The sequence below is a fragment of the Festucalex cinctus genome, chromosome 7 (genome assembly GCF_051991245.1).
Source record: "Festucalex cinctus isolate MCC-2025b chromosome 7, RoL_Fcin_1.0, whole genome shotgun sequence".
In the NCBI taxonomy this organism is placed as follows: Eukaryota; Metazoa; Chordata; class Actinopteri; order Syngnathiformes; family Syngnathidae; genus Festucalex; species Festucalex cinctus.
Genome location: NC_135417.1, coordinates 17,642,603 through 17,665,303, shown reverse-complemented (window position 1 = coordinate 17,665,303; position 22,701 = coordinate 17,642,603). Strand labels below are relative to the sequence as shown.

The window sequence follows — 22,701 nt, the reverse complement described above, 5'->3', positions numbered from 1 at the left end:
TCAAAAATAAGCCTGTCTACAGAAACAAGATACCATGCAAGTTAGTTTTTTTCTCTCCTCGTTTTGGTTAGTTTGACTCGTTTCATTTTTGACGTTTGTTTGTATTGTGTAAGTAGAATGAAGTAGATGTAAATTTAAAGTTGGGACTGTACATGTGTTCAATTAACATATTAGCCTATGGGTGTATGTTTACATGTATTAATTCATACAGTGTCTGTATGTAAGCTTGTATACATATTCAAATTTATGTATAAGAAGGACGGAAGTTGTGTAATTTACTTAATGACAATCAATCAATCAATCAATAAATCAATCAATCAATCAATCAATCACTCAAGATTAAGCTTGTGCCAGCGATTGCATTGTAGCCCTTGTATGGTGTTCGGGTCTGTTCAACGCATTTGAAATGTTTACGGATTAATTATGCTTTCAACCTCGGACAAATTCAACTTGTTTCATTTTTGTGAAAAACAGTAAATTAATAATAAAAAAAGAATATATATATTAGGGGTGGGACGATACGGGTAAACCCGATTCGATACTGTGACGATATTTGGCTCACGATATCGATAATATCACGATACACGATGTCTATGATTTGTGATATATTGTCAAAATATTTTTTAGCAATATATCACAATATGTGACTGAAAAATCCCACAAAAGCTCATAGAAAGGAAAATGTCTAATTATGCATTTATGCAATGCTAAAACTTTGTACAATGTACAAAGTTCTGCATAGTGCCTCACTGCCTCTGAGCCTTTTAACTGTAAACATTGCAAAGTGAGACAAATTAAAGTGCATAAACATTTATAACATAACACTGCACTTCTGGACACAATACAACGATATCTACCGTCAGTGTATCGGATTTTTTTCTCCCAACCCTAATATATATATATATATATATATATATATATATATACACACACACACACACACACACACACACACACACACACACACACACACACACACAGTTGGGTCAGTTTACCATCACAATTGAAAAAACAGTTTAGACATTCATTAATAATTTGAGAGATTGCTAAAAAAAAATGCATAAATAATTAATACCTGAATTGTCATGCCAGTTTTAAACCTTCACACTATCATGTGTGCACATCTAACAACATATTTATTATAAATAGTATTTATTTAACTGCATTTTTACTGATTAAATAACTGTTTATTTTGTGATGCAACAGTACGTTCAAGAGCACCAATAATATTGCCTTGAAAAATGTCATCGATTATAAGTTGAAATAAATGAATCTGCCGCCCATTATCAACAACTGCAACGTAGACTAAACTGAGACTTAACACAAGCTGAACGTGCCGATGGTCACTGGTTTGAGTTCTCGTTGAGCCTCGGATCGGTAAAAACAAAAGGTGTTGTCATTGATAGTTATATGCAGATTCAGACATGCAGCAGAATATGCGGCAGAGTTTAAAGATGAATTTCCCCTATAGGGATAATAGGCAAGGCAAGGCAAGGCAAGTTTATTTGTATAGCACATTTCATACACAAGGCAACTCAATGTGCTTTACACAAGGAAAGAACACATAAGCATCAAAAAACAGTAGTTAACATTCAGAGGGGGGAAAAAAAAAAAAAAAAAAAAAAAAAAACACTTAATTACAGCTGTTTAAAAGTCCCTAATCAAAGGTATAAGCTGTTTAAAAGTCCCTAATCATAGGTATAAGAAAAAAGCAGTGAGTATAGTATAGTATAGTATAGTAGAGTATAGTGAGTATAATAAATAAAATATTATAAAATGTAGTAGTAGAAAATTATTTAGGTTTAGAAAAGAAGAGTGCGCAGATCAGTCGTGATAGTGTCTGAAGCACAGACCTTACTTTAAGATCCATTTAACCCAGCATGAATATTTCATCCCCTATAAGTATTTATTATGGGGCCACCAGAGAGTCTCCTGCGCATAAAGCAGATTCAGTATGATGAATATCCTTGTGGGGGAATTGCCCTGCAAGCCTTGATGTGCACGACACGGTTTCCTTTTACTCGATCAACAGCCGCAAAAAAAAAAAAAAAAAAAATGTTAAACTGGCTATGGAGCATAATGATAAAAAATAATTGAATGAGTCACAGTCCAAAAGGCTTCCAGGGTCAATGTTGAAAATGGAGAGAGATTAAAACCAGCCAGCAGGTTAAAGTTCTTCAAATAAACTTGCATTTTCTTGTAATCAATGCATATTTCTGCATAAAATTGTGTCAGTAAAAATAGATCTAATCAGAGTCTGCCAAGTTTGTTTTGGGGGGTTTTTTGAGCAGAGAATCATATTTCCTGAGCCATTACCAGTGGTTCGACCTTGAAATGTAGACTGGACAATCGCTATGCAGCAATGAGCAAAAGTCCAACATTTTCCTGCATTAAATTTCGCGAGTGTTTTTATTTGTTATTTTTGTCTTTTATTCTTGCATTGTGACATACTGTAAGGGATCAGATGGCCCATTGATTGCAATTAGGTAATATCACACCCATCATTCTTCTGGTTGTGTGCATTTTGCTGTTGCTGTTGTTGATGATGATGTCTCATTCGCCAGTTTTGTGTTTCAGATGGCATGGTAATGGGTGCCGGGCAAGGCAATGAGGCACAGCAGGATGGCCAATAAAGTCTGTTTTTGTGCACCACAACATCAGAATAACCTCGCCATAATTAACTCCACAGAGAAAATGTTCAGTTGAATGCACTCCAATCAAGGAGAATTAGTTAAAAAGCATGAGCAATAACTGAGAAATCCTCCTCCTCGAATGTTTGTTGGAACTCATGTGGACCGTGCATGTACCCAGCGTGCCATACACCTCCAACTGCTACTTTAAATGATGGCAATGAAACTCATCTGTGGAAAAAAAAAGCTGCGGTGAGCAATGAGCACCTGGAGAAGCATCGCAAAAAGAAGGATGACAAAGTTTGGTGAGGTTACAGTCTTTGTGGGGTTCTTGGTGCAAGCAAAGGGTTTGCAATTTAAGTCTTATGCCCTTTACTACTTTTAATCTATGTTAAATTCAAATTTTTGCTCACCCAAGTATAAGAAGATTTGTTACAAACACTCCTGTCTATCTATTCTAGCTATATACAGTTTGCACAAGTCTAATTCATGCCATGTGTTCAGCCTAGAAAGTGCACAAAGCTCCAAAGGGAAAGATAAATAAGATTATTTAATAAATTTCCCGAAACTCGACACAAAGGGTGGCGGGTTCTGAATTTGCATACCTCACAACACATTATAAGAGTGAACCTCTCTGATGTCTTTTTCTCTTCCTCTCCTTACAACAACTCTCTTCTCTTCCTCCTGATCCTGCCCATTTTCTGCTCTCAACAGGCTCAGGATGTCTTTCGTGCCTTTTGTTTTTGTGGCTGCCAAATGCACCAATCTCCCAGCCCTGCAATAAGCAACAGGCCAACAGAGTTGAAAATGCCATACTGCTTTGTCTGCCAGGCTGACAGTCCAACAAAACTGTTTGGGTCACATGAGCTGAGCGCATTCCGCCAGTGTGCGTCCTGTCATTGCCACAGACCACAATCGAATAAGTTTAACTCCAAGTTGGTAGTAAAAGCACATCTTTGGTGTTAGGGTCTGGGTTTTGGTTTTTCTTAGTCATGTTTTCCTTGTGTCTCTTGTTCTGTTGATTGAGTACAAACCCAGCAGGGCTCTGAGATCTACAGACTTGGGCCAACTAATGGAACCCAGAGTTCGAAGCAAACATGGTGAAGCTGCATTTAGCTATTATGCTGCACACAGATGGAATAGGCTGCCAACAGAAGTGAAGTCAGCCCCGAGTGTAAATGCTTTTAAATCCAGGTTAAAAACTTTGCTTTTTTCTTATACCTTTGATTAGGGACTTTTAAACAGCTTTAATTAAGTGTTTTTATTATTTTAAACTTCCTTATGTTAAATGTTTTAAAGTTTGTTGAATAATGTTTTAAGATTGTTATTGTATGTTCTTTTTAGTAAATTTTGTAACCTATTTTCATTTATTTTTCTTCCTCTGAATGTTAACTGTTTCTTGATGCTTATATGTTGTCTTTGCTTGTGTAAAGCACATTGAGTTGCCTTGTGTATGAAATGTGCTATACAAATAAACTTGCCTTGCCTCCCTCCACTTTAGTCCTCAATCCCCCACAAACCCTGAAATTTGGCCTTTTATTTCATACTTTTTACTGCCATCCAGACTTTCATAGTATTGGGATAGCATGGCTCAGTGGTAGAGTCGTTGTCTCCCAAACCAGAGATTATGGGTTTGATCCTCAGCCCTTGTGACCATGTCAAAGTGTCCTTGAACAAGACTCAGAATCTGCAGTTGCTTCTGATGCTATGCCATCAGTTGGCAAAGGAGGAGTCAGTCTAAATCAAATGTAAGTATAGCAACCTTCGCGTAAAAGACTGATTTAAAGAGGTTTCTCGTCATGTAACGTCTACTGTATCTAAAAACAGACATGATGCCCCTAGAGGTGATTGGGGTTAGTGCAGGCATTCATCCTGAGTCACTATTATATGTACAGACCTGGAAATACTTTGTCTCACACATTTTTCTATTTAAACAGTCTTCTTTTCTGTTTCTTCCATTGTTCTGTCTGCATTACTTTTTGTTCGGCTCATTTGATTTTTCCCTCTCTGGTTTGGGGCCCAACAAAATTTATTGCACTGTACATTGTAACAAACTAAATTGCATTTGGTGGTTGGATAGTAATCGATCAAATTCGCCTCTAGCAGCAACCGAAACTCTTCTAACATACACAAAAGTAAAAAAAAAAAAAAAAAAAGTGATCTAATGCAGAATCAGCTTCTTTGACAAACTAAGAGCATCCATGAAGGTTTTATACGATAGGTACAAATACATAAAGTTGCTCTGAAAGTTAACCTCTGTCCACATCTATGAATGAAAAAGCAATAAATGTCACAGAGGGCCCTAGTTTCTCACAGTCGTAAAATCTGTGAGCAAATTCAAGCTCAAGCGTCAGCAGCAGGTCACGGTACTACACAGTCATGCACATTAAAAGAAGTTGCAATTTAACAGGGTTAGTGCTATTGACAAAGGCGCTATATAAATCCATGCCATAAAACAAGAGCAGATTGTCGAGCGCAGACCCCTGTCAAGTCCAAACACTAATGCTAGATCATAGAAATGATTTCTAACACACAACATCCACAAACTTTTATGGAAAGTGGATGTGATATACAGCACGTGTCAAAGATAGGAGATTAAGATATGTTTTTAATGTACCATTATTCAATGTATCCCGGCTTTTTTGTGACAAATAACGCTGAATCACAACCTGAAATGTAAGACCAAATGCTTGTTTGATCATAGGTTAAGACCATGTTACAAATGCAGCTAAAAAAGGGGCCGGCCATAAATAATGATGGACTGATGATGATGACGGACTGGCGGCCAAACTGCTGGCAAATAATAAATAATTCTATAGCACTTTTTACACCATATGGTGCTCAAAGTTTGCTTATTTGAAATCTGTATCAAGTCGTCATAATTACAGGTCGTATCCAAGGACCAAATACACGACAGTGTGTTGCAAAAATGTTATTACCACTCAAACTTTTTTTGGTGCCGCATTGAGCATTATCCTTATCTGTTCCACACTCTGACCCCTGGAATCATCGCTCAACATAACGCTCCCCTATATGTTCTGCTTCCAATGCTGGACCAGAGCAGATTGACCTGATGGTGAAGGCTGTCATGGCAGTTCTCCAAGCATCCCTATGAGGCCGGAGATTGGCTGTATGCAGTTTAGTCCATATTGTCTGGGTATTGAGCAACCATATACGCCTGCCAAACCTGATTGCAAATCTGTGCAAGAGCCAATAGCTTCAACACACGTGGACATAATTGTGGGCTCCCTGTCATTCATGAACAAAAAAAAGCATTTGAAACAGCAAAGCACTTCAGATGATTCTTCCTATATGCTTTACAGTTATTTGTACACATGGCACAAGCACATTTTTTGGCACCCTATCCACAATGACAATCTATGACAACTTCAATGTTCTTTGGGCAGGAGAGAAAATCTGAGCTTTTGGGCAAGTCATGTTTACAGAAACAAAAATGGAGCATACAGAGAAAAGAACCTTGTATCTACTGTGAAGACGAGGCTCATTTAAATTCTGTGGCTGCAACTAGCACAGGGTGTCTTGAAATTGTGCAGGGTACAAAAAAAAAAAAAAATCTCAGGAATGTCAAGGCATTCCAGATATAATTTGTTTTCTAGTATGAGAAAGCTTGGTCTCAGCTGCAGATCATGTGTACTCAAACAGGATACCCAATAATAGCTCAGAAAACAAAACTAAACAATGGACTGTACTGAAGACCCCCGCTATGAATAAATACTAGCTGAAACTTGCAGTGAGGAAAATACACTTTTGAAACCTAAGAAAATGGCACCAGTTTTTGGGCTGAGCGTGCCAAAATGCCCACAGACAGGTGCAAAAGCCTCATTAAGTGCTACTGGAATCATCTGATTGCAAAGTTTGCCTCAGAGGTTTGGGCAACACAATTTTAAAGTGCCATTATAATGGGCAGTTTTATAGCTCTTAAAAATTATGTCCGCACTAAAAATGTCCTCCTCAAAAGACTCAGCATGTTTTCTGACAGTTTTCATCCGAGTTAGGAATGCCTACAATTAGGGCGAAAACAGCGACATCAGACTCGTGTCACAGGTGGAGGATGAGCTTATTTCCCCATATAACCAATCTGAAGTGGTGAAAACAGCTCGACAACAAATCTATGAACCTGCAAAATGTCTGAGCAGGAGGAAGAAGGCAACTGCCAAAGTGGAGTAAATATTTTGGACTGGCAAATACATTTGAACGTACTTCCAAATATGTTTAAACATATTTGCAAGTTTCTTCAAAGGTATAATACCCAGTGGCATTATGGGTAAAAATTCAAAATGGAATGTTTGAAAATATTTGCAAGCATGTTTAAACATGCTTGCAAATATGTTCGAGCTTACTTAAATACGTTTGAACATACTTGTAAATAAGTTTAAGTGTGTTTGCTAGCCAAAAAAAAAATGTTTGCGTAAATCCGTCTAATTTCTTGTTTTGTGGAAAACGTGGTTTCCACCTACTGTATATTTAAATTTCTGGATGATTTATTTATTTATTTATTTATTTATTTATTTATTTATATTACAATTAACGAGTGAAAATAGTGATGATGGATACATCTGAGTGTGCTAGGTGTGTGACGCCCTTTGAGACTGTTTTGCGATTAAGGGCTATATAAATAAACTTGACTTGGCTTGTTTTGTTAAAAATCAATCACTGCAGCCACAGGATGAATTGTGGACGCTTGGGGCGCATAGCTTCATAGGCTAAAAGCAACAACAGACATCATGAAGTGAGTTTGTGGAGATTAATTTCTACCTATTACTGTAAACGGGTTTAGTAAGTTCATTGTTGCACGTATTGTATCACTCGTGGCTTTGAAAGAATTTGGGAAGAGGACATAACACGGGCATTTGTTTTGTGAAGTTAAAATGTTGATTGTATGCAGCTGTTAGCCCAATGCGCTCCAGTCATACAATTTTCATTGATAGCAACATAATAAATAAATTTTCTTAGGATATAAAATTAGTGATTAAAGATCAGTTTAGGGTGCTGTTGTGTAGTCTTAACTCTTTGACTGCCAAAAATGTTTAATGACGTATGCTAAAATCCTAATGAATGCCGCCATAAACGTTAATTGACGTTTACTAAGTTTTTTTTTTTTTTTGGGGGGGGGGGGGTTCCTCTCAATGGGCAGTGCAACATCTTTGAGCACCGCCTGCTCAATGGGTTGTGGAATCAAAAACAGATGGCAGCATTGTATATTTTGTCAGTGGGCTCACAGTATATGAAATTCCAATGAAAGATGACTGATATGATGAAATTGAACGTTTTAAAGGATAACGTGAATGATCAAAGCCTTTATCACATAAAATCTAATTCACAGAGCGTCAATAAACAAAACAAAAAAATCTAAGTCACTGTTGTGAAAAAAAATCTTTTCAATGTCACTCAAATTACCTATTTTCAAATGGTGATTACTAACGGAATAAGGTAGAAACATACTTTTTTATGTTTATGTAGTCGTAGTGCACAATATTTTGTTCGCCTTGAAAGATGAGTGAAAATGCTTGAAATAGCTGTTGTGGTTGTTGTTGTTTTTTTTTGCTAATGTTTGGCAGTCAAAGAGTTCATTTTGTCAACAAAAACTAAGCAAAAATAATTTCGTCAACACGCATTTTTCACTGGACTAAAACTAGATTAGACCAGACTAAAATCCACATTAATAAACAATAACTGGGACTAAATCAGTATGCATTTTCATTGACTAATGAAGACGAGACGAAAATGTCCTAAACTTAGTAAAAACTGGACTAAAATCTTTGCACATTTTAGTTCATGAACAAAAACAAGACAAAAATCATATGAGTTTGTAAAATCTTGTCTCTGCTAATCTGTCACATCTGTGACACTGTCATGTGACACAGCACAAACATGGGACAGACAGGAAGTGGATTCATGGTGAAAGGTTGAAAAAAAAGAAAGTAAATTATAGTTATAACTTAACATCAATCCAACGGCGATAAAGTTCCAACAATAATGTTAATGCGACTGCTAACTAATACTGACTAACTTACTAGCTCATAGCATGGAGCCATAGTAGCCACTGTTATTGTGTGTGAAGTTGTTTTTCATCAAAAAGATGAGAACATTTAGGTGAAATAGTTTTAGATCTGAAAAGGTTCAATATAATCTGCTGACAAAAAAAATATAGACAGGGGTAAAATGTTCTACTGACTAAAACTAGACTAAAACTAAAACTAGACTAAAATGACAACTTTTGGTGACTAAAACTAGACAAATAAAATTACGTTTTCTTGGACTAACATAAAGACTAAAATGCTAGATTGGAGTAAATAAAAATGAGATGAGGTTGACTAACTGATAAAAACTAGCATTCACAGGAGCGTGACTGAAATTGGACTAAAACTGAGACTAAATTTAAAATGGCAGACAAAATTAACACGACTGTTGAGTTGATGTGAGTGTGCAACTGAATATGACAACTTGGTGTGAAAATATTTCCTGAAAAGTTGTCATTTTGCAGTTGGGGGTCCGTCTAACAGCAGTGACATAAAAAATCACGTGTCAAGATCTGGTTGTTGAGGACCTGAGTCCTGCATGTTTTTGAGGTTTCTCTACTCCAACACACCTGATTCAATGATCAGGATAATTATCAGAATCCTGCAGGGGTTGCTGATGAGCCTAAATATGAATCAGCTGTGTTGAACGTGGGAAACCTGTAAAACATGCAGGACTCAGGCCCTCGAGGACCGGACTGTGACATGGACCATTTTGACAACAGTGTTCCTTTAGGTTAAGCGCACCATCATTTTTGTCAGGCCAATTTCATTCGGTATTTTTTCCCCACTTCTGCTGTTAATATGGCTTTTGCACAACGCCAGCTTGAAGTTGCCCCAAGACACAAAGCCTCATCAAGATCACACAATTGTAGCATGCCAACTCTTAAAAGCCAGCCACGTTTGATATCAATATTGGTTTTCTTTAAGAGAAAAGGTTGTCAGCGTTATGGATACAGTATATGCATTGAACAAATCATCTTCTGACACCAGCATTTTGCTATCATAGTCTCTTCTCCCTTATGGCCTCATCAAAACTCTCGCTCGCCACAGCTGCAGTAGCAGCAGTTTTCTCGGGAGTTTAAGGATGTCATGCCTGGCTGGGAGAGCTATAACACATGCTGCTGCCATCTCCGTTTTGCCATTACAACGTTGAACTATTAGACGAGTCCCATTGTGGTTATTGATTTGCTTGTTTGCTCCCTGCTCGGTGGAAAACTGCTCAGACAGAGATTGTTCTCCTACCACTTTTTAATTCCATTCCCAAAAAGATGGCATTGTTCAGAATAGCGTGGGTGTGGTTTTAGAGTGCCCTGAATTTGCCCATCTAGCATTACAATATGGTGTCGGCATGGAAAGAAAAAATAATATATACAATAATATACAATATATGCTGTTTTCTTTTCTTTTTTTAATCACAATGTATTTTTTTAACTGGTGCGATTTATATTGTGGAGTGACTTATCGTACAAAACATATGGCTGTTGCTTAATTGGTTTTAGCATGTTTATTTAATTCATGTTGAATAATTCTGAAGTGACCCTTGCATCCTTCGATTCTAATGCATTAAGGTGCCGAAGCAAGAATGTTGTCCACCACCTCATTAACAGCTTCCGCTTAAATTGTTTCATTTTTTTTCCCCACTTCACTGAAGCAGTGAGTGACTGATGCACACTTGTAGCTCAAACCACGCATGAGGCAAAAATTAGGCAAACTCAAAAGTTGGGTCACTTTTAAGTCAAGGTACTGCTGTATATCTCTTAGCCAATTAGTGAACATTCTTTATTATCTCTACCATTTTAAATTCCCCCCTAAAGATACTGACATCGAGGGCAAAGACCTCACATCATTTTTGAAATATTGAGGCATTGAGAAATCATGAGCGTCATTACTCCGGCTGGGTATCGATTCCTATTTCCTCAACGATTCAATTTAGATTTTTCCCGATTCGATTAACTTCACTTCAATCCGATATTGATAAATTATTTAACATCAATTCTTCCTAAATATAAAACTCCACAAACATAAAATTCCAGATTATATTTCATGGATGCAGTAACTGGTTAAATGATTTAGTTTATTAATGACAAATAACACGTTAATATCACTTAAGTGTTACACAAACATTGACATAAAAGAGGATAGATGAAAATATTTTCATAATTCTATTTCAATAATTGTAAATATAAATTAAAAAGATTCTGAGTTATTAAAATGCAATAAATCAGGTATTTTGTAAATTTAAGGAAATACATTTAAATTCATGAGAACAGTACATTTCAAGAAAACAGTAAGATACAAAAAAAAAAAGGCCTTTAAAATTCTATTTTTTAGGAATTTATGGGGAAAAATGGATCTTATTTTATGGGATTTATGGGATCTTAAAATAATCGAATCATGGTTTTAATATCAGGCTCAACAAGGATTATTTATTGTTTTGTTTTTTTTGTTTGTTTTTTTTAAACCCAGCCCTAGTCATTATATTTTAAATGTCATGTACAAATATTACAGCATAAATTCTCAGACGATATTACAGCATAAATTCTCAGACTTTACAGAACTACTAGAGAAACTGTGAAACAGTTACCAATAATGTGCAGGATGCTATGGCCCTAGGTAAGGACATACTGTAGTAAATAAAAACAGCAGCAACTTAATTTTCAGTCAAATCAAAGTTGTTCCTTTAATTAGAGCATGACTGCATCAAAGAACATTCTTCAGGACTCTGATCCAGGCAATATTCAATGTGTTGGATCGAGTTCAGGCAAGGCTGGCAGCTTGTTCTCGGATTGGCATCCAACTCTGACCCTGACATATGTTACTGTACATGGACGTAGCCTGATTGGCTTATTTGTGACCCTACTTCACAGAGTTGTGTGTTCCCCTTTGTAATGCATGCTACTCACATTGATTGTATAACAAAAATTCAATGAAAAGGTGAAAACCTAATCAGACATAATTCAAAAATATGATGGATTGAAATTGATTATAACATTTATCGTGTTTGGATGAAAAAAATATGAAAGCTCACCTGTGCTGTCATCATAAACAACTGTGACTGTCTTCCACTTGAAGAAGTGGACCAAGTCCAGTATTGCTCTGCTCAAGGATGAGAAGTCTGGATATAGGCTGACGTAGAAGACGTCTTTGTTGTCTGAAACCTGGTGCTTCCACTTGGTCTGGATGTGAGGCACCCCAAGCGCATTACAGATGGACTGGACGGCATTGGCCGAGGAACTGTGAGAAGGACCAAATATAGCTGCCACTCCGAGCGAAAGCTGGTCACAGGCTGGAGCACAGGGGAAAAAATACACTCAATGATCTACTCAAAATGAGGCTCACATTGGAGATGTACATAGACAAACAACAGATGGTATTATAAGATTTAGGATGTCAATTAGTTGGACGATTCTGAAACATAAAACTGTCTTTTCTAAGGTACCTGTACAACTGAGGTGCTATTAGTGCTGTACCTCTTCTAACCACTCTTGTTTGGTAATGCTTGGTTTGGTCAAAACAACTCTAATGCCATTGCTCTGCTCGTGTGGTTCATTTATGTCAACGCCATTATCAAATCCCTGGTGTGCTCCAAACAAGCAGACCAAGACCACATGCAAGTAAACTCAAACGTTATCTGTGGTGGATGAGTTCTGGAACCTGAATCAACGAGTCCTTTTGTAATTGCTATTAATCCAGCAGCAGCCAAAACAAGCAGCTGCAAAACATTTTCCCTCCTAAACTTTGCTGTCTCATAACATTATTTTATATGATGGAGTCAGCTCAGTCATAATATAATGACCTGTAATTGATAAGAGACTTAAATTACCCACTTGATGCACATGCGAAGCAAGTAGATTATAGCTCTTTATTGGCCGGCTCTGGGGGACAAACAGATCTTTGAATTACGACCGCTGAGTCATTACCTGGAACCAATCAATTGTAGCTGTTTATATTTGAAGCGCTCAGCCATTTCCTCCTGGTGTGTTTTAAATTGTCACAAATTAAAGCAAAGGAGGCTCTTAAGACTTTGACTGGGAATATGAAATTGTCATCTGCACACAAACACACATACATACATTGTCACGATTGGGGGGTGTTGGAGGCAGGACCCAAATGCAGGGGGCAACAAAAACAGGGTAAGGCAGGGATGCAAGTAAAAATGGGTTTAATTAACAAAAAAAATGTAAACCAGGAACTAAAGAAAAATACAAATTAACAAGGTCAAAAACAAACTAATGACAAAAACACGAGGGCAACAAGGCATGGCATGGAAAACTTGGAATGACTGGACAACAACAATGACTCAACAGGAACTGAAAGAAAGCAGGGTAACTAAATACACATGGTAACGAGAAAACAACAGACACCTGGGCAAGATACAAGAAGCTTGGGGAGCTGATTGGTCAACACAGTGGGAAGGGAAGACACACTCAGGTGGACGTGGTTAGACATAACGGGACAAGGGGAAACAAACCAGAAAGCAGAAAACATTACAAACTCAAAAACCCAACAAAAGTAGCAAAAACCAAAACCCAAACCATAACATACATATGTATAAGCTCTTTAATCAAGATAGTTTACCTTTTCTGGATGCCTCGAAGCTGTCATAGATGTTTATCCTTTGGATGTCGTAAGTAAGTGTGGTGTTTGGCAGTAGAGTTCGGTTTCTGTTGATTGTGTTTAAAGCAAATTTAAAGGCTAGTTCTTCAGCACCCGATGGGCCGCTTTCGATGGACTCAAATATCCCTCCTGTCAATGACACAAGACATTTTTTTTCATCAGACAACATTGACATTTGGGCAATACAAAGTGAATAGAGAGTGATACAAAAGTCACACAAGCCATGTTGGGAAGTTGAAAACTGATTCTAATAAAACTAAGGGGTGAATAGTGTATGTAATAAAATGTTCTTTGATAGTAGTAACGACAATGTACTGTTGCTACAAAAACACCTTCAAAATTATTTTGCTGATACATGTGATTGTAAAAATGACAGATAATGCGTATGTTACATAATGGCTTAGAAGCAAAATAACTCCTTTCACAATAATAATTAACAAGAAATTTCTCTTGATGGTCACGAGAAACACAAAAAATAACAATGACCCAAAGGGAGACAGGATGGGAAGCCTGGCGGTTCGCTACTTAGTGCCCCGAGTTCTTAGATGGAGAAAAAAAAGGAAACATAAGGAAGAAGGGAGGGAGAAAACAAATACCCAATCTGTGCTCCTTTAAAGGGGAGCACTGAATGGACCTGGAAAAAAATGGTACTGGTGTACAGTCAAGTGTTGCCAACTTCGCGACTTTTTTCGTTATGTTTTTTTTCCTTAATTTTTTTTTTTACTCACTTTTTGCCACTCCCACGACATTATTCCTCTCTCGTACAGCGTCCATTACGATTACATACATATTGCCAATTATGCAAACGTCATTTAGCAACATCTAGCGATTTTGAGGACAGCCAATAACTACTTTCCATACTGGATTGTTGGCAACACTGAGGGGACTGTGTGTAGAACACACATCCTTATGGGAAGCCATTTTATTTTGCGGTTGCTGAGGATGACCCTATAGGCCTGTTTAATGTTCAAGTAGACTTGATCTAGCACACATTCTATGCTGCTGAAATCTGGGGAACACTGCTTTAAGTCCACGTGATTGAAATCACCTGCTAAAGTATGTACAGCCTCTGGGTATTGATTGAGTTGGGAGCTAATGGCATCATTTAGTAGGCTAAAAGGTGAGTTGCCAATAGTGATTAACAGATTGTGTGTTGTTTTGACAACAGGTGAAAAAGTGGCTGAGACCACCGGTTAGCTTTTGCCTTTTTCACTTTCATGCTGATGGATTTCAAATGAAGTTTGAAGAGATGGAAATATAGACACCACAACAAATTTGAAATGTGTATTAACTGCAGAATTCCGGTTTTAATTTGAGGGTATTTATATCTAAATCAGGTAAACACTGCAGGAATTATAGTGTGTGTATGCCTCCTAGTTTTTTAATGAAGTTGGCCGGCTAGCTGCATGATAGTATCACACGTTAAAGTGAGTAAACAGACAATTAGTGCCCACTCTTAAACGCTGATTTTACGTCAGAGTTTGTTAAGGTTTGTTCAAGGTGGCAGCATTGTTCTCAAAACAGTCTTAATAGTCTTAAGACTTTAGTGTAAGAAGAAAGTCGCAAGGAGAACATGTTCAATATTTGACAACTTTTGAACATGTTTTCCTGGCAACAAGAAAGACCATTAAGACTGTTTAGAGAACTGTTAAGATGGATTATAGAATGTGTAGGAAACGTTGTGACCCTTGAACATACCCTGACATGATATCAATATAGCAAACGTTTGTCCCTCATTGGTGTATGGGCTTTAGTCAAAGATTACAATCTTATTCAATCATGTGCAGCATGCCCACTAACTGCACACAGTCAGTTGGAGTGACCATATAATTAATTTAGCACCTGTTTTTTTTTTTTTTTTTTTTGTTTTTTTTTTTTTTTTTTTAAAGATGTTAGTTAACCAAGCACATAGTATCTCCAGCGTGTCCTGGGTCTTCCCTGAGATCTCTTCCAGGATATGTGCCTCGAAAACCTCAGCAGGCAGGCAGGCATCCAAGAGGCATCACCACACATGCGAGCTACCTCATCTCACTCAATGTGTAGGAGCAGCGGCTCTACTCTGAGCCCCACCAAGCTTCTTACTCCATCACTAAAGAAGAGCCGGGACATGGACACCCTGCACAGGAAACTCATTTCAGCCCGTTTTTGTCAGTCATTTTTTTGTATCAGTCACTACCAACAGCTTGTGACTATTGTAGGATTCAAAATAAACAACCATAACATTCAGGCAACATATTATCCTCCTTGTGAAAGGAGGGCTTTTATTGCATTGTTATACAATGCATTAAATACGGAGCTGTACCTTCTAAATTACTAAATTAATACATATTAGATGATAAAAAGGCACAAACGGTATCAATCACCGAACAGTTGAGAGCAGTTCATTAATTACAAATTGGGATTGTGGGATTCATAAACTAGCACTTGAGTTATAGTGTTAATAATTCTCTACTGAACTTGTTTTCCACTCCAAAATTATATAAATGGAATTGGTATTATCATGGTTTATTTCATAACTGCGCGCCTTGACTTGATATAATCATACTTGCATGATCCATTTTTTGAAAGAATTAAAAATTTTACTATATTTATCTCTAAATCTCTAACGCCATTTTGTATTTATGTGAATGTTTTTTATGTTTAAGAGACAGTGTGTAGAAATGTTTGATTTTTTTTCTTCAATGTTCATTCATTTAAAAAAAAAAAAAAAACACTTCATTTCAATAATATGCCCAAAAATAAGTTATATCACATCAACATATATACAGGGTGTTCCAAAATGGTTGACCCCATTCTAAATGCCCATATCTCGGAAACTACTTGATGGATCTTAATGAAACTAAATACACTTTATGTTGAAGGTCATAAGTTTTATTGGTTACATTTACAAAGAAAAGTACAAATATTTGTTGATTCTATGACAGATTTTCATAAATGTTCAACACCTAGTGGCAGGTTATATTTTGGAATTACAGCCCACGTGCTTTTTAGGACGTTCAGAACTTCCTTTCCTGTGTTTTGTGTAAGCCCGACGATGTCACACACACAAACTTGAAACGTTTCTACACAAGCTGTGAAAATTTGAGGTCATTCTAACGAAAACTGTCAAAATTATTGGCCTACGAAATGGCGTCAAAAATTTTGGAACACCCTGTATTTTAGGTCTAGTAATCGATAACATTACATTGGTCGTGTTTCACCTTACAGGAAGCTGACATGTTTCGCTGCCATCTTTCTGCTATGGATGCCCAAAGGAGACAAACTTAGCGAACGTAAGAAAAAGGCTTGCTAAGCGTGAGGCACCTTCGGGCGTGTGCTTCAATATGCACATATTTTGACATTAGAATGTTGCATTCTATTAGTTCAGTACTTGATGGCAAAAAAAAAATCTACACACCTGTCCCTCTAAAGCAAACAGACACACATTGAGGGACGTTGGAGAGGGACGTTGCTGTCGTTGCTTTACTACAAATACCAAGATTCCTTGCAAATACAAACAAGTGAAGAGGATGCAAACCAATACCCCTTTCAAGCAAGGTACAGTATTCTGAATGGCGCTTATATGAAGAATTCGGGTTATGAAAGTTGCCTTCACGGAAACTATCCAAAAGTGGAGTACACCATCAAACAGACCAATCACGACCCGCCATCTACGGCGTACAAGAATCGGAGATGTGTGCACATCACCCGGCCATGAGCTCCGGCGCACTTCCTGGTGTACATCACATGATGTACACCGGTCATAAACGCAAGAGCAAACGTAGAAGTACAAACCAGGCTTGAGACAGTGACTGAGAAACAAGAAACAATTTGGCTCATCTCTATAAATTACCCCCCCCTTTTTTTTTTTCTTTCTTTTTGGTTGGATGTTGGTTTACAATGGAATAGAAACCGGTACCAAAACAAAGTCAGTTAAAATGTGTAGCATTAGTGTATTCCAGTGAAAGTCATCACAGCCTCACAAAGTCAATAGCAAACAGAACAATAATGGCTTCAGTGTAAGGCACTTGGAATGGAAAAGTGTGCTTAACACATGGACCCCCACCGCTACAGCCCCCCAGTGAATACTCCTAGCAGCCAGCAAATGAATTGACAAAGATAAGGCCTGAGGAGTTGAGGGTGGTGTGCTTGGGTTTTTAGATCAATGTACTCTGACTGACCTGTGATTCAATCAATGGAGACCATAGGGAGCTGTCGAGAGCATCACTGAGGGATCGAAGTGTTTTGTTTGGGTTAACCTTTGGCCTGGCCCTGCTGACTTGATGTCAGTCATCAGGAGCTCAGGCCTTTTTCCCTTCAACAACAAATTTTGAACCTCGATTGTAGAGCCTTGATATCACCCATAGACTTTATTGAGAGTACCTGCAGAATGTGTGCTGTGTTGCAGTACCCTTGAGTAGACTGAATCTTATCATTTCTTTGTGATGATTTCACCTGTTGACTTCCAAATCCTCTTTTCCCCACAAGCTTTGCTCTCTGCAGCTTAATACCAACATTTAAATAAAGATACCACCGACGAGCAACACTGTACCTCTATTTTAATTTGTATTCATCTCATGGGGGGGCTCTATTTTGCATACCATAATGAGTTTGGGGGAATGAATAAGTATCAGCTGAAGTGTATGCACTGTAATATGAAAGCTGTGCCTTTTGAATTCCTCTGCTCTCACTGGAGACATTGTTTCAGAGCATCTCTTCTCCTCGTCAAAAGAAGCTGTCCACGGTGGTGATGGTCTATGGATTTATCACAGATGTTTTCCTGCTTTCAACCATACCTAAAACAAACATTACATATCTGATGTTTTACTATAATTTACCTGAACTGGCAGTAAAGGTGGTGATAAACTGCATCAAGCTTCACGAAATGTATCTCAAAAGACCAGTTCTATTTTCAAGTTGTGACATGCATATTTTTGACATCGGTATTGATTTTGACACAAGAGAAAAAAAGTTTTTCTTCAAAAAGCAGTGTCTTTAATTTAGCTGAGCTCAAGAGAGAAAGCCCAAAGACAAGTGCCACTTGTGTGTCTCTAGAGAAAGACAGTAAACACTCTTTTATGACATTTTGCAGTTACAGCAACTATAGCATAGTGTGCAATAACTACAAGTCCCATTCATATCACTCACCTTGAAATTGCTAACTAAACTGCTATTTGCTGGTTATGCATTTCTTGAATATACTCTATGAATAATGAGAGGAGTAAATAGCAGCCGAGGCCGAGCAAAAAAGGTTGGATAATAGTGAGTGTGTTGATTTGTTTAGCGCTGTTGAACTGTCTACCAACACTGAAAAAATGGGGAATAATATTTACTTGAAAAAGCCTACTAAAGGTTGATGCAGAAAGTCTAAGTAGCTGAATTTCAGCAAAACATATAGTTCAATATGTCTGATTTAGCCTTTAGCATTTAACCCTCGACTATTTGATTTTTTTTCTTCTCCTCTATCCCTCTGAGCGAATGTAGCTTGCTTTTCACCATTTCATTGAGAGCTGGTAGAAATCGGGTCACTTTTAGATCACTGCTAAAATTCAGGGCCCACAATGACAAACATTCTCAGAGTAGTCCTGTCAAAGAACTGCTAGTTTAGTCCAAAGATTCAGAGTAGGGAGTCTTAGCTTAAGAATAAGTCAGGTAGTTTCTGAGAGCAACTGTGCTGATACAGTTGTCTAAAAGCTGTGATTGGTTGTCAGAAAAAAAAGATGATTGCTGGATTCCTTGTAAAACAATAAAAAAATATATAAATAAATAAAAAGTGGTTTGATTTATCATAATGACCAAAACAACAAATAAAGTATAGAAGAAAAAAAAGATCAAGAAAACGAAACTGGACAAAACGGCATTCAAGGGATGTAACGATATCCAAATATCACGATACGATATTATCGCAATATGAAGCTCACAATACGATAATTATCACAATATTGTAGGGTGGTTGGTGATATTTAAAAAAAGATCACAATGTTGCAAAAAAAAAAAAAAAAAGAGCTCATAGTAAAAAAAAGCACAATCTTGTGCTTTTGTACATAACAGCAATACATATAAACAACCTCCAATCTCTAATAACACTTAATATTGAGGCACTTACTCATCTAATGCAAGCACTCATTGAGTTCCTCCAGATATTGACTCGCTTCACAAGCATATTGCAATCCCCTCATCTGACAATTGGTGATTTTAAACATAGAAGGGCTAAAACATCCCTAATGATGAATGAATTAAACAGCACTAAAAAATAGCCACCAGATGGTGCTAGAACTGCACAAATGGAAATCAACCTGACTTTTTAAACAATGTGTGACTTTTAAATATTGTGAACATGACGACGATATTGTGGCAGTTTTCACGGTATTGCCATTATCGTTACATCCTTATTCATTACCTGCTATTGGCTCAGCTTGTTCGTGGAAAAAAACAAATTCACTATGCCAATGAACACCTGTTTGTTGGCCTGCAAAACGTGTGCGCATCCAGTGAAAAGCAAACAAATTGCAACACTATGAGGCTGTGTAAGCTCCGTAACGGTCTGACTGACCACAGGGTTGTGAGTGACACAAGTCATCAATGTGACAATCCTGATTTCCCCCAAAGTGCAATGAACAAGGTGTTCAACCGTGGAATAATGATGATACAAAAACGAAAAAAAGGGGAGGCTGAGAGCCAAAGAAAATGTAAGAGTTTCACTGCAGCCTAATATGCCAAAATCAAATCTATACCAATGCTCCCGCTAAAGCAGGTGGATGAAGCCGCTGAAAGCGAACACAGCCACGAGCAGTGAAAGATGAGGGCTCGGGCCAATCAGCACATGGTGGCCACGAGGCAGAGGGACAGAGTGACTGGTAGGCAGGTTTGGGTTACACATGCCACCGATGGCATTGTTCAACCATCTACTAGGGGTTCTTCTAACTTGCGCTGCCACCAACTTGAAAGTGGAACACGCTGACCGTGAAGCTAAAAGCTCTCGCAGAGCGGTTAGTGCCTCTTTGAAGGTGTGTTGAATGAGTGAGTTTTTTTACGAACATTCATATTACAATATACATCATGCAGACATTTATAAGGTGATGGAGAAACCGTCAGCTAGCCAATATTACAAATCTTGAGCCTTGACAATTGATTTGTGTTGCTAAATTAATTTAATGTCGACAAGCATTGCTCATCATCATGAGTTAAGACATGTATAATTGCATGTTCCAAAAGTGTTTTAGCATTGTTGTTAAATTTGTGGCTACCCTCTATCAAAATACATGTGAAATAAATCAGTCAGTCAAATGAATACATTTTTAATTTACATATTAAAGTAAGTGTTGACAGAGTGAACTACAAAGCAGTGCTATATTTAAGATTAGAATATTACTCATTAATCTGATATTGTCATGTCTGGGTCACGCCAGTTGAGTTCAGGACCTGTTAAGTTTGGGTTCATGACCGTAAGGTCAAGTGTCTGTTTCAACTGGTTTTAGGCTATGTGATGTTATGTGATGTCAAGAGCTATGTGATGTCAATAATCTTTAATCCCTTTACCTCTGGGGTGTCAAACATACGGCCCGCGGGCCGGATCGTGCCCGCAAATGGGTTTAATCCGGCCCGTGAGATGATTTTGTAAAGTAAAAAAAAAATAGCAAAAAAATAAATAAATTGTAATGTCGAGCTAATTAATCAACCGGCCACAATCAAAATATATACATTTGTAATTTCACAAGCAGTCCTCAGATGAGCAATGCAACGGGGAATCGTCATCCTGGATGTCATTATTTTAAATACAACTTAAACTACGGTTTGTTTAATTTTTTATTTTTTTTGTAATCATACACCGACATAAACGTGTTAAATACGACACAAATTCAATTACTGGTAAAACAAATAGATATGGATTAACGTACTTATAACATAATTAACTGCGCCACGCAATGCATTCTGGGAACAGTTATTCCTGATGCGGCCCACTTGATAATATATTTTCCTCCAAGCGGCCCCTGAGCTAACATGAGTTTGACACCCCTGCTTTACTTGGTCAACAGCCAATCAGATAATTCCATGTCCTGTTACCCACATGTCTAGCCACAACCAATCAGATCGATTCCTTGTCTATTTAAGCCTTCTGAGAAGTGTGTGTATTTGTCGGATTATTACCTCTGTTCCTGTGTGCAGCTCTCGTTGTTTCTCGTCTAGTCAAGTTTGTTTCTCGTCTTTCAATGTGAATAAATAGTACAAAATCTTATTTGTGCTTTGGGATCCAACTTCCAACACATAACAGATATAATATAAATATACAATCCAATCACTCTAAACAGTGATTTATGAATAAATAAAGTTATTATTCTTTGTGATGAAGTGATACGCACATATTGCTTCTTATTCATTGCAAAAACTTTTAACAGTTATCACACACTTATTTTAATATAAATGGAACCTTGGTTCATGAATGAATCGAATTACGAACAACATTTTCAGACAATAATTGCTTCGCTTTACGGACTCTTCCGTTCACAAAGAATGTCTTTGAACATTTTAAATCAATACAAAGTTTTGCTGTATTAGTACGTTGCATGTAGAGAGGAGTATGTTGTATCTCCTCAAGTCCGTTCAAATCTTGCACACGGCGTAATTGTTTGGAAGAGCAGCAGCATTATTTTTTAATGGTCTGTTTGCGCAGAACAGTTTGTACCTTTTCATGCAAGATCAACAACAGAAGGCTGTATACTTCAGGGAGCTGTATGTAGCAGTTGATGGAGATTTAGAGGGAAAAGACTGAAGATGCTTCTACAAAGTGAGCCACTTGAGAATTTGCAGCTCGGCTGTTGTATTTATTCATCTGTCTTTTATACCGCATTTTCGCTCTCTATTCATACATTTCTGCTTCTATTTCATCTGACGTATCATGAGTACAGATTATTGCTACAGATATAAGTAGGTAATGAGTAATTTCCCTTTATTTCTCATAATAGAAAATCTTGGGAGCAAATCCACTCAGCACTTCCACAAATGTCAGAGCTTTTCAGCCTTGTCACAGAGGCACAAAATGTCACCCTCTTTCCTCAGTCACTGCCTCTGTGAACTACTCACATCTGGAAATGTCAATGGGCATTGCACAGCGGGAGGGAACGGATTCTTGGGTGGCAGAAAGAAAACTCACACTTACTGTACAGATCTATAACAACCAACTCAGTGACAGAAATGTCCACTCTGCTGCAACAAATGTGTGATCCAAGATTAAAGTAATGCACACAGTTTGTCGACCAATTAGGCTATGTTTAAGACGTGTCAGTGTTGTTGGAGCATTAATTGTAGTTAAAATGTGTGTTGGGTCAGTTACACTGTCCATGTTGAACAAGTACAATAATTGGTTTACATCTAATGACTGTATGTCTCAGGTTTTCCCTGCTTTATGTTACTCATAGAGAATGGGGGTCTTCTAC

General features: G+C 37.5%; 1 protein-coding gene across 7 annotated transcripts in view; it reads right to left on the bottom strand.

Annotated features, from left to right (window-relative positions):
* The window catches only part of LOC144021906 (glutamate receptor ionotropic, kainate 2), a 157,927-nt gene that overhangs the window by 90,498 nt on the left and 44,728 nt on the right, over positions 1–22,701 (bottom strand). For 5 of the 7 annotated variants that reach the window (XM_077526157.1, XM_077526160.1, XM_077526162.1 and 2 more), the window contains 2 exons: positions 13,250–13,417; positions 11,700–11,957 (listed from right to left, as the gene is read on the bottom strand). In XM_077526157.1, coding sequence (XP_077382283.1) covers positions 11,700–11,957; positions 13,250–13,417 — 426 coding nt within the window. Of the gene's footprint in view, positions 1–11,699; positions 11,958–12,498; positions 12,562–12,744; positions 12,957–13,249; positions 13,418–22,701 lie in introns of those variants that run through there. The other 2 variants (XM_077526163.1, XM_077526164.1) reach the window with 2 other exon arrangements.